This window comes from Crocuta crocuta, unplaced genomic scaffold, assembly GCF_008692635.1.
Source record: "Crocuta crocuta isolate KB4526 unplaced genomic scaffold, BGI_CrCroc_1.0 scaffold31, whole genome shotgun sequence".
Classification (NCBI taxonomy): Eukaryota; Metazoa; Chordata; class Mammalia; order Carnivora; family Hyaenidae; genus Crocuta; species Crocuta crocuta.
In genome coordinates, this window is record NW_027528362.1 from 15,229,169 (window position 1) to 15,241,466 (window position 12,298).

Consider the following 12,298-nt stretch of genomic DNA (forward strand, 5'->3'; position numbering starts at 1 on the left):
CAGAGAGAGGGACACAGAGTTCGAAGCAGCTCCAGGCTCCAAACTGTCAGCACAGAGCCCGATGCCGGGCTCCAACTCACAAACCATGAGATCATGACCTGAGCCAAAGTCAGACTGAGCCACCCAGGTGCCCCTTACAATTTCTTGTAAGAGTTAATGGTTGCCTTGTTGTCATGTTGCTTGAGTGTTCTATATATTTGTAGCTACTTTTTCTTAAATATTCCATCAGTCATCAAATGCTGATGAATAAATTCTCAAACGCTCGGGAACATCGAATAATCTTTTAGCCCCCCACCCCTCTTCACGGTCCTCCACCTTCCTGCCTCCAGCCGGATGGCATGTGGTGCGGTTCTGGGCCTGCTGAGCTCGTGTGCGGGGAACTCCCTTCGCGTCTCCCAAGCTGGAAACACTTGTCCTGGGCCCCATGTTTTCAGCACCTTGGTTGTCCGCCGCCCTCAGTGGGATGAAGCGCATCATGCCTGAGCCTCCCAAGTGCAGCGGAGGTTTTCGTTTTCTGGGGTTTGTTTTGGTTTGGGTTTGTTTGTTTGCTTTGTTTCGGTCTCTGTGTTAAAAATGCTTTTATTCTCTCATCTTTCTGGATAGAAAGTTTGGTATAAGATTCTAGGATGGAAATTGTCTTTCCTCGGTGTATTAAAGGCACTGGTCCTCATCCTAAGTTGTGGTCATGGGAAATGTTGTAACAAACAGACCCTAAATGTATAAAGTCCCCAACACCATCATCGTGTAATCCCTGCTCCTCTTCCCGGGTGTGGGTGACCCAGACCAGCTCCAGTCACCTGTGGCTCCTCCACCCACTAGCTCTGTGATGACCTGGGTCTGGCCAGTGGGAGGGGAGAGCTCACAGAAAGCACACCTGCTTCATCGAAATCTTGGCCTAAAACTGGAACATCACTCTGCTGACGCTGCATTGGCAAGATCTCATCACATGGCCACACCCAGGTGTCAGGAGTCCTGGGAAATGTCCCTGACAGGACACCCATTTCTCAGTGACAGTCCCAGACTGAGGCTGGGTGAGCATGAGCTATGTTAATGGATGGCCAGCCCTCCGCTGCAGCCACCACCTTCTCTTAAAAATCCAGAGCCATTCTGACTCCTGTGTAACTGTGGGCATGTGGAGGTTTCTTTCTGGAAATGTCTGGGAAGGACCTCATCTTTACTACTGATGTTCTGATATTCCATGATAACGTGCTTTTATATGAGTCTCTTTGAGTTCGTTCTGATGGAGCCTGTCATTTGAGAGATTCTAAAAATTCCTTCCCCTTCCCCTTTCTAGAAACCCTACAAGTTAGATGTCAGAGACCCAATATTGAGCCTCTGGTTTCCTTTTATTTTCTCTTCTGCTGCCCCTCTCTCTTTTTTTGGCTCACTTTGGAGAGGTCCCTTAGTTTCATCCTCAGCTCCTTAGTTTAATTTTTATTTCATTTTTAATTTTCAAGGGCTATTGTCAGTAATCATTCCTTTTTCCTAGAATCACATTCTTGTTTTATGGACACAACATCTTTTTTTGTCTCCCCAAGGTTGTTACTTACAGTTTACTTGGTGTTTTCCTCTAATCCTTTCATCTCTGTTTCTTCCAGACGCTTATTTGGATTCTTTATTTCTCTCTTTCATGTTGGAGACATCCCTCCAGTGTCTGGAGAACAAGGTAGTGGACATTGACTGGAAGCTGTACATACTCTGGTTAATCCAGTTTTGTGGACTCCTGATGTCAGGCCTTGTGGTGTTAGGAGCAGCATGATCTCCTTGGAGATCTGTCTGGAGAACCTGCAAATTTTTAGGGGCAGGGCTGGGAGGGGCGCTGCCCCCCCCCCCCCAACCTCAGCCACACCTACTGTGCCTTCGGTCAGAGTCTCCCATACCCCATATCTCCAGAGAAGAAGCTCTGGTATCTTCTGGGGGGAGAACGTGGTCCCCTGCCTCATGAGACACGGCAGACAATGTCAGATGTCCCAGCTTCCCAAGAAGACAAAAAAGCCCCTGCTCTGGGCCTTGCCAGGTATTTGTGGTTCCTGATATCTCTCGGTGCTGAGCATCTCAGGGGTTCTTGGAGGTGAACCCTGTCACTTCTCGTCATGCCACGTTGGCAGCCACCTCTGATCCCCACATCAGTTACTCAAGCTCCATCTTTCTCATCGCGCTTTCCCCCAAGATTGAACATCTGTTGATGATTGTGCCAAATAATCTGTACTGCGTTGGCTATAAAATGGCAACTTTTCAGTGTCTCCGCTCTTTCTACATCTTTCAACTGGCATTTCTCTGTAAGAAAGCCCTTCCTTTCATTTGTATGTAATGCGCATAACAGACAAGAGGAACATCTAGGAAGACAGTGTGTTCCAAAGACCCTGGTCAAAAAGTAAGTGCTACATGTATAGGAGGATTAGGAGGAACTTAACGAAGGACCACGGGAGAGAAGAAGGGGAAAAATAGTGGGGGAGAGGGAGGGTGGCAAACCATGAGAGACTCTTGAATGCTGAGAACAAACTGAGGGCAGATGGAGTGAGGGGAGGGGAAGGGGGGTGATGGACATGGAGGAGGGCACTTGTGGGGATGAGCACTGGGTGTTATATGGAAACCAACTGGACAATAAACTATTAAAAAATGTAAGTGCTACAATAAAGCAAGCTAGTGTCATACTTTATTTATTTATTTATTTATTTTAATGTTTATTTATTTTTGAGAGAGAGAGACAGAGCATGAAGTGGGGAGAGGCAGAGAGAGAGGGAGACACAGAATCTGAAGCAGGCTCCAAGCTGTCAGCACAGATCGGGGCTCAAACTCACAAACCATGAGATCATGACTTGAACCAAAGTTGGATATTTAACCAACTGAACCACCCAGGCTACCCGTAGTGTCATATTTTTAATAACCATACTTAGCTTAAAATTTTTACTTGTTGCCCAACTAAATTGCTTCTAGATAGCTAGCTACACACACACCCAACACAGGGTTTACTGGCCTCTCCCCAGACTGCTCACCATCTTTATTCCCGTCCTAGAGTCACTGGGCATCAAAATTGAAAGCCTTGGGCCATTCTTCAGCACCCCTTTCTCCCTCATCCCCACCCCAACAGACACATCCCCCCCAGGAGGCCAGACTCCTCTGACCCTAACCCACACCACAGAGGTACACCTCTGCTGACCGCCCCACTGCTGTATGACTGGATGACTACCCCAGCTTGTGGCCCACCAGCCCTCCTCTGGTCTTGTCTTCTTCCACACACAGTGACAGAGAGCCTCCAGTTCATGGATGTGCTTGTGTTTCTCCATTGTTTCTGTTCTTCAGTGTTTCCTTCATGTTAGGGTCCAAGCTCCAATTCCTTAGTGTGCTTTTCAACCTTCTTGCTACCCAGCCCTTGATCTACCTCAAGTATCTAGAATATGGAGGAGGGAGATTCCTTTTTATTGCAGATGGTAATACATATAGCCCTCATGTATTTACTCCATCACATTTTATTTTATTTTTAACTCCTTATTTATTTTTGAAAGAAAGAGAGAGAGAGAGAGAGCGCACGTGCATGGGAGGGACAGAGAGAGAGGGAGACAGAGGATCCCATCTGCACTGAGAGCTCAGAGCCTGATGTGGGGCTCAAATCCACAAACCTTGAGCTCTTGACCTGAATGGAAGTTGGACACGTTATCAACTGAGCCACCCACGGGGCCCCACTCAATCACATTTTCAACTATAAATTTCTTCCCTTCTTTGTGCATTTTCTGATAGGAAACTGCAGAGATCATTTTTCAGCTAATCGATGTTTCAGGTGCTCATCCTGAGCATATTGCTGAAGGCTCAGAAATTAGAGTGAGGTGGATACAGTTTCATAATTCACTGTCCTAAAGGCTTCTGGCAACAGAACAGAAATGTCCACTGGCAGTTACGTTTAATGAAGTCTCACTCCATACCCACTTCATTCTCTGCCTGAAAACCACAGTGTTAGGTTCCTTTCCCAGGGCCGCACGTTTGCTTCCTGGGAACACTCGAATTCTGAATCAAGGCCTGAGTCTCATTCAGGAGTATCTGTCCCAGACTGACTTGGAATCTTCAGTGCCACAGTTATTTATACTTGTCCCCGGTGCCACAGCCCAGAAGCTGCCCAGTCTGAGTTCATGTTAATTGCCTGCTAAAACTGTGTCTGGGGTCATATTGCCTCTCTGTGTCGCAGGTCCAGGATGCCCAGCCCCTCGTGGACTCTCGCGCCCCACTCAGCCTCAGCCACCTTCACCTGAAACTCAAGAAGCTGAAGGTAATCTAAGTTCTACCTCAGTTACTATTGTAGCCAATGAGGAAACGTCACCTCAGAAACCCAAGAAATGGGAAATGCAGGCTCAGTAAGGGATAAACAGTTCCCGTTATCAACAATGACACACCATGTCAGCAGCCAGTTAGCCTCATTTTGCCAGCGAGGCGCCCATGGGGAGGAGGGACGTGGGGACTCATCTCCAGTCTTCCTGCAGACCCTTGGTCTCCAGGAAGAGAGGGCAGGGAGGGGCAGGGATGCACAGAGGCAGTGGCGTTCCAGAGCAACAGTTAGCACCCTTCCTTCAAACAAGACCATTTCCTGACCACTGCAGAATTTTAGTGCTTCAAGTTTAAGCCATCTGGTGAGAATAAGACTCTCATGGTTATGCTGATAGTAATGATTCCCAAGCAAAATGCCATGTGCTGTTTATGTGCCTGTTAGTAATGATACCTGAGGTGGGCAGAACAGAAGCTAAATAATCATTCTCAAGCAAATCAGCAGATCAGTCAAGTTTAAAACCTAAAACAAGAGATTTTTCATTTCCTCTGGGCTCCAATCTCTTCTTCTGAACAGTATAAAATACCTCTTTTAAAACATGAAGTGATTTCCTCATTAGCATCACTGTCACAGTTTTGGAGGGTGACCTAATTTCACAAAGAATTATAGCATTGCTGCTGTTACTTCCATTCTGAGCATATGAGCTTTGGCCCCTTCCTAACTATTCCAGTTTATAGACAAAGGAGCCTGCCTGTGTCATGGTCGCTGTTGAAGCTTGCCACAGCAGGTCTTGCTGGTATTTGTAGCAGCGATGTAAACCCACAGTGTGCGCAAGTCAAAGGAAACTTGGGGTTGAGGGAGTCTGCTCGGCAAATCCGCACGGTAGCAGCTCGGATGCGCTGTGTGTCTGTCCGCAGCTGGAGGAGGAGCGGCTCGCCGTCATCGACAGGGACAACCGCTTGCTGCTGGAGAAGGTGTCCTGCGTCATGAGGACCAGAGGACAGACTGAGAACAGAAGCAACTGCACACTTAAGAGGTAACTGGGGCTCCTGCCTACAGTCAGCACCAAACCCAGAAGGACCCGGAGCGCTCGGCTCCAGGGCCTGCACAGAGAGCTGCCCCTGACCCAGAGCAGGGTCTTTCCATCCTCTCTCCGGAGAGCCCTGCGCTTTTTCCTCCGTTGTCTGTGACTCATAGTGTTGCCGGGACTCCGGCTGACTCCGTGCTCGCCATGGAACAGCGGCGCCAGCAAGAGCGCTCAGCGCTGCGGGCTCACTGAGCTCCCAAGCCTGCTACGTCGTCTCACTGCCTCCTCCTCATCCCCACCCCATGAGGAAGGGGCTGTTGTGGTTCTTGGTGTACAGATGGGGAAACTGAGGCACTGAGCGGTGACAGACCTTGGCGAGGACCGCGCCTAGAAGCCAGTGGGAAGCAAGTTCCCGCCCCAGGGTCTGTGCCCAGGCATTTCTCCTGGGTTCTCGTCTGCAAAAGCAGCCAAAGTCGTTGTTTTTCTGCCAGCGCACCACAGGCCCAATATCTGTCTGGAAACAGCATCAAAGGCCATATATTCCCGTCTCCAATGTGGGATGGCGACTGGGAGAGGTGGCCGCTCCCAGCCTGGTGCTGGTGCTGCTTTTCCCCAACCACATTGTTTTTACCCAAAGTGGAGTTCTCTGGGGAGATAGAGAACATCAGGCCTCCATGGTCTTTAAAATCTGCCTATAAATGTTTGGAGACAATTATGAATCCTAAAAGTCCCTCTTGTCTAAGGCAAACAACCCCTGTCCTTTACACCCTACAAATCCCCAGAATTTGCTCATGGGCTACATCATCATCCTTTCCTTTTAAATGCAATGATAATTATAAGTGACAGCAATGGATAATTGTAACGTAGGTGGGTGTTCAGAAGTGATCAATCCTCTTAAAACCTTTAGCCTATACCTGTCTCCAAGAAGCTCAGAATGATTTCCAGATTTTGCAATAAATTAAAATTTAGTTGACCCTCAAACACAGGAAGTGTGCCTTATAGGGAGGCTGTAGTGGGCCCAGACCACAGCTCCATAGGAGGAGCAGATCATACAGTCCTGCTGGGCTGGGTTTGTCAAAGCAATCCGTCTCCCAGTTCAGCAGTGGTTCACCTGAGGCTACACTCTGAGGGGCCTTGGGAGGGTGGGGAGCAGGCCTGGGTGTCAGGAGTGCCCCTCTGCTTCCTGGCTGCAGCGTCCATCCAGCCCATCACTCAAACCCTGGGGCTATGGGTCAACCTCCGTTTTCCTAGGATAGTTTTAATTAGATTTGGAATCACTTTCTGCTTTAAAGACATATTTAACCTGAGTATAAAAATCACTGTTGAGTGCTACTTACCTTAAAGCGGTTATGAGGGATCCTAGGCTAACAGTTAATCTCCATACAACTCAGGCCAGGATAGGCTCCTACGGGGAGCTTCTCCCACCTGCTGCCTGGATTCTTTTTGATAAAGCAAGTCCCTAGCAGCCTGGAGGGAAATCCACACAATCAAATGCCTTCCCCCCACCTCAAAACCTGCCTGATTTGTCACACACAGGAAATAAGGGAAGAAGGAGAGAAAAGAGGAAGCAGAAGTGATTTCAGGAGGTACCAGCCAGTCAGAGGCCCACAGGAAGTCCCTGGGCTTGAACAAGGGAGCCAGACAGAGCCAGACTTCAGGAAACATGAAAAGGATGTGAGGGGCCAAAGGTGGCCTGTGAACCGACCCAGCTCCTCCCACGCCAGGAAATTACTTTGGCCGGCATTTCAAGTCACATACCGCCTCCTCGTCTTGCTTGGATTTTAAACCAGTAGAAGACTTCCTTGCCCCTTCCCTACATATTTCTCGTTGTTCTGCTCTGGGCCGTATGCTGAGGACAAAGGGTGGTTGCTTTGCATGTTCAAACTCAAAATGAATTCAGCTTCGCGCAGCTCTGACATTTGGAGTGTTGAAGTAGGAGGCATCAAGCTAGTTCAGCTAGTGACCCCTCACAAAGTAGTGGTAGAAATGGTGTGTCTCCTTGTGATTAGTTTAACGGAGCCCCAGCAAGAATAAAAGTCAATGATTTCTGTCAAGAATGCATCAGTTTGGGCCTGATAACTGGCCATTTCATTTCTCTGTCCTTTATTTAATAAAACACACACTTTATTTAATAAAACACACACTTTATTTAATAAAACACACTTCCACGTGGTGGAAGAGAAGCAGCCAATTTTCAGGGACACCTTGGCTGTTCCCAGAACACTACAAACTAGTTGGTTCAATTAGTATAGATGTACCCAGCCAGCTAACTACTCAGCAGCACAAGTCAACACTGTAAGAGAAACTATATGAAAAACAATTGGGCTTTAACTCTTAACTTTATTTTGCATGGCTTTATTGAAATCTAATTGGCATATGGTAAACTATATATTTTCAGTGTACCATTTGATAAGTTTGACATGCTTTACACCTGTGAGAATATCACTACAATCAAGATAATTACATCTATCACTCCTCAAGGTCTCCTGTTACCATGAATAATTACCCCACCCCTCCTCTCTCCCAGCCACATGCATCCACAATCTGCTTTTTGTCCCTATGGACAAGTTTGCATTTTCTGAGTTTTATGTGAGTAGATCCACACAGTGTCTGCCTTTTTCTGCCATTCGCTCCAACTAATATCATGGTTGAGTGAATCAATAGACCATTCCTTTCTGTGGCTGAGTAGTACTCATTGTAAGGAGCTATCACAGTTTGTTTATCCATTCACTTATTGGTGAGCATTTGGATTATTTCCAGTCTTTGGCTATTACAAATAAGGCTGAAATGAGTATTCATGTTTTTTAAAAATAAAAAACCGGTATCTGCCCAAGACTGACAACTAAATGATGAATGAAGAATCTTAAATATAAGTCACACAGAGAAAGTCTTCCATGCACGACAGCATTAAGGAGGTCCCTGGACCCACTCTCCAGTAAAACTGATAAAAATTATTTTTAAAACAACCCTTTAAAGTCTATGGAAATGGTCCTAAGGATATCCACCATATGAAGAAACATATATCCAAGAAAATCTGCTAAAATGTGATGTGGCAAGAACAGACAGATTCCATGGTATTTGAAATGAGACTTACTCCATTCCCCCTCCCTCCCAGCTCAGCAAAGCAGAGATTCTGCTCAAGGCTGTGAAGCCAAGAACATAGGACTCCATCTCTCTCTAACTCCCCACTGGAAGCTTTCTTCCTGGAAAAGACAGGACTTCAGCATTTGTCATCCTGTCTCCAGCTGCCTATTACTAAGACCATGTCTCAGGTGAGAGTGGCCCAGAGGTGAAGGCTTCTTTCTGCCCAGCTCCCACCCAGAAAATGGAGGCTCCACCTTGAGGGTGGTGTTGCTGAGAATACTGGAGCCTGGTCCCCTTGGCCAAGTTCATAAAACAATGGTTTGGCTCTGGAATAGTCAAGCCATAAATATCTATGTGTTCTCCCCCACTACAGTGAAAGAGCATGTCACACAGACAGAATCTTGCCATTCTGAGCTCCAGAACTTTGAATTTTGTCCAGGGTGAGATGCAAACCGTGAAACAAATGGTTCCTGATGTTCCCTCAAAGCAACTGACTTCATTTGCAGCAGAGAGTGGTAGGTTCCAAGCATCACTGGACATGAAATAAAAGACATTCAAATTGGAGAGGAAAACAAAAAGCTGTCTCTATTCACAGATGATGTGATCTTGCATACAGAAAATCCTGAGGAAACCAGTAAGAAAAAACCCCAAAACTATTAGAACTAATACACAAGTTCAGCAAGGTAGCAGGACACAAGATTAATATATAAAAGTCCATCGTATTTTTATATAGTTGCTATTAACAATCTGAAAATGAAATAAGGAAAATTATTTCACTTGCAAAAACACCAAAAAGTATAAAATACTCGGGAATAAATTTAATAAAGAAAGCACAAAACTTATATTCTGAAAACTTCAAAACATTGTTGAAAGAAATTAAAGAATATCTAAATAAATGGGAAAAAATCCTATGTTCATAAGTCAGAAGACTTCATATTATTAGGATGGCAGTACTCCCCAAACTGATCTGATTCAGTGCAATCCTTACCAGAATCCCAGTTGACTTCTTTATAGGAATTGTCAAATGGATTTGAAAATTTATATGGAATTGCAAGTCAAAACAACCTCAAAAAAGAAGACCAAATAAGACTCATGTATCCTGATTCCAAAACTTTCTGCAAAGCAATGATAATCAAGACAATGTGGTGCCAATGTAAGGGCAGACATAGATCAATGGAATAGAATCGGGGGTCCAGAAATAAACCCATGTGTCTATATCAATGTATTTTCAATAAAGATGCCAGGACCATTCACTAGGAAAAGAATAGTCTTTTCTGCAAATGGTTCTGGAATAATTCTATATTCATCTGCAGAAGAATACAATTGGACTCTTATGACACACCACATACAAAAATTAACTCAAAATGGATGAAAGACAGGGGCGCTTGGGTGGCTCAGTCAGTTGAGCAACTGACTCTTTGTTTCTACTCAGGTCATGATCTCTTCATGGTTCATGAGTTCAAGCCACACATCAGGCTGGCTGCTGTTGGCCTGTCCTTGCACAGCCCTCTTTGGATCCTCTGGCCCTCTCTCTCTGCCTCTCCCTTGCTTGTGCTTTCCCCAAAATAAATATTAAAAAAAAAAAAGTTCAGACAAAATATAAAAACTTTTATAAGAAAGCATAGAAGTGAATCTTCCTGACCTCATATTTGGCAATGGTATTAGATATGACACCAAAAGCATGAACGAAAAAAGAGAAAACAGTAAGTTGGATAAATTAGACTTAGTCAAAATTAAGAACTTCTGTGCTTTAAAGGAAAGTATCAAGAAAGTGAAAAGACAGCCCACAGAATGAGCGAAAATATTTGCAAGTCATATATCTGATAAGGGACTTGTGTATATTTGGAATATACAAAGAACTCTTATAATACAGCCAAATGATAAAAAGAAATATAACCCAATTAAGAGATAGGCAAATGATCTGAATAAATATTTCTCCAAGGAAATTATACAAAAGGACAATAAATACATGAAAAAAAATGTTCAACATCATTAGTCATCATGGAAATGCATGTCTACACCACAATGTGATTTCACTTTATACCTACAAGGTTGTCTAGAATCAAAGGCAGATAATAACAAATGTTGGTGAAGATGTGGAAAAATTGGAACCCTCATCCACTATTGGTGGAAATGTATAATGGTACAGCTACTTTAGAATACAGTCAGCAGTTTTGCAAATGTTTAAACACAGAGTTACCATATGATTCAGTAATTCCACTCTTAGACACATACACAAGTGAAATGAAAATATGCCCACAGTAAAACTTGTATATGAATATCCACACCAGTGTTATTCATAATAGCCAAAGGGTAGGAACAATACAAATTTTCATCAACTGAAGAACGAATAAACAAAATTTGGTATGCCCACACACAATGGAACATTATTTGGCAATTATAAGGGATGAAGTATTTAAAACAGTATTAAACGGATGAACCTTGAAAATTTTATGCTGAGAGAAAGAAACTAGTCCCCAAAGACAATATATTATATGGTTCAATTTATTTGAAATGTCCAGAATAGGGAAATCCATTGAAATAAAAAGTAGATTAGTAGTCACTTAGGGTTAGGATAGTGAGTTGATAGTTAAAGAGTACAATGTTTCTTTTTGAGGGCGATGAAACTGTTCCTATTGACTATGCTGGTGTTTGCACATATCCAAGACATTTGTATGGGATCAGGAAGGAGTTTTTCATCTTAAGAGAACAGGCCTTAAAAGGCTAAATAAAGCTCATTGCTAGGAAGATGGTAGAGTAAGAAGCACCAGGAATCTGTCTCTCCACCAACACAACTGTACAACCAAAATCCATCGGAAGTAATTACTTTGGACTCTACTGAAGCTATTTTGGAATCTATTGAAAGCCTGTAACTTCCAGGAGGGAGTTTTGGGCATTAAATTGTAGTTGATTTCAGTCAATATCAGCTCTTAGCAAAGTAGCATCTACCCATTGCCCACCCACAGATTCACGATGGGCAGCTGTACACACGTTCCTAAAGCAGTCTGTGATAGCCAAAGTGGGCAACAAAAGACCCTCCAAATATCAGGTCAATGCTTGATCTCTGGTTGCTGCTTCTGAACACAAACGTGCAGATGAAGAGGTGGCAGCCATTCTGGTTGCACCTCCCTCACTGTTGCAACACCATCCTCCTCCTGCTGAAGCAACTTCCAGGGAATTTAAAGGACTAGTGTCCTTTACCCACTTATTCTCGTTTTTCCCTTTTTCCCCTTTCGGGAGTCAGACATTAAAGACTTGGACATACAAAAACAACTGCATGTACGTGGCAAATTACAAGGTGTCCTTTGAATGCTCACAAAAAAGCTCAGGAAAGAAATAAGAAGGCATTAGGTTTATACCTCAGGCGGATCCTCAGCACAGAGACAGCCTCTGGAGATAAGAAAATAAATATATTAGTTAATTATATTAAAAATCAGCTAGCCCTGAGGAAGGGGGAGAATCTTATTTCCAGAGCTACCACAGAACTGGATTCAAATGTCCAGTTTTCAATAAAAAATTACAATGCATGCAAAGAAACAGGAAAGAAAGGCCCAATCAAAGGGGGGGAAATGCATCAATGGAAACTGTCACCAAAACTGACCTAATGTCAGATATACAATACAAAGACTTTAAAACAATGGTTTTAGATGCTCAAAGAACTGAAGGAAGAAAGATGTGGAGAAAGACAAGAAAATGATGTATGAACAAAATGGAAATATTAACAAGGAGATAGAAAACCTAAAAAGAAACCAAAAAGAAATTCTGAAGCTAAAAGTACCATAACTGACATTTAAAAATTTACTAGAGATATTCAAAGGAAGATTTAAGCAGGCAGAAGAAAGAATCAGTGAACTTAAAGATAACACAATGGAAAGTATCCAGGATGAGGAGCAGAAAGAAAAAAGATTGAAGAAAAGCACAGAACCTGAAAG

At 44.0% G+C, this 12,298-nt stretch overlaps 1 protein-coding gene across 1 annotated transcript in view; it reads left to right on the forward strand.

The window, feature by feature from the left end:
• The window catches only part of CFAP97D2 (CFAP97 domain containing 2), a 70,776-nt gene extending 58,744 nt beyond the window's left edge, over positions 1-12,032 (forward strand). Inside the window, exons 5-7 of the mRNA XM_077754016.1 lie at positions 4,181-4,261; positions 5,173-5,291; positions 6,819-12,032. Of these exons, the coding sequence (XP_077610142.1) occupies positions 4,181-4,261; positions 5,173-5,291; positions 6,819-6,825 (207 nt within the window). The 3' untranslated portion in view covers positions 6,826-12,032. The remainder of the gene's footprint in view (positions 1-4,180; positions 4,262-5,172; positions 5,292-6,818) is intronic.
• The last annotated feature ends 266 nt before the right edge of the window (positions 12,033-12,298 follow it).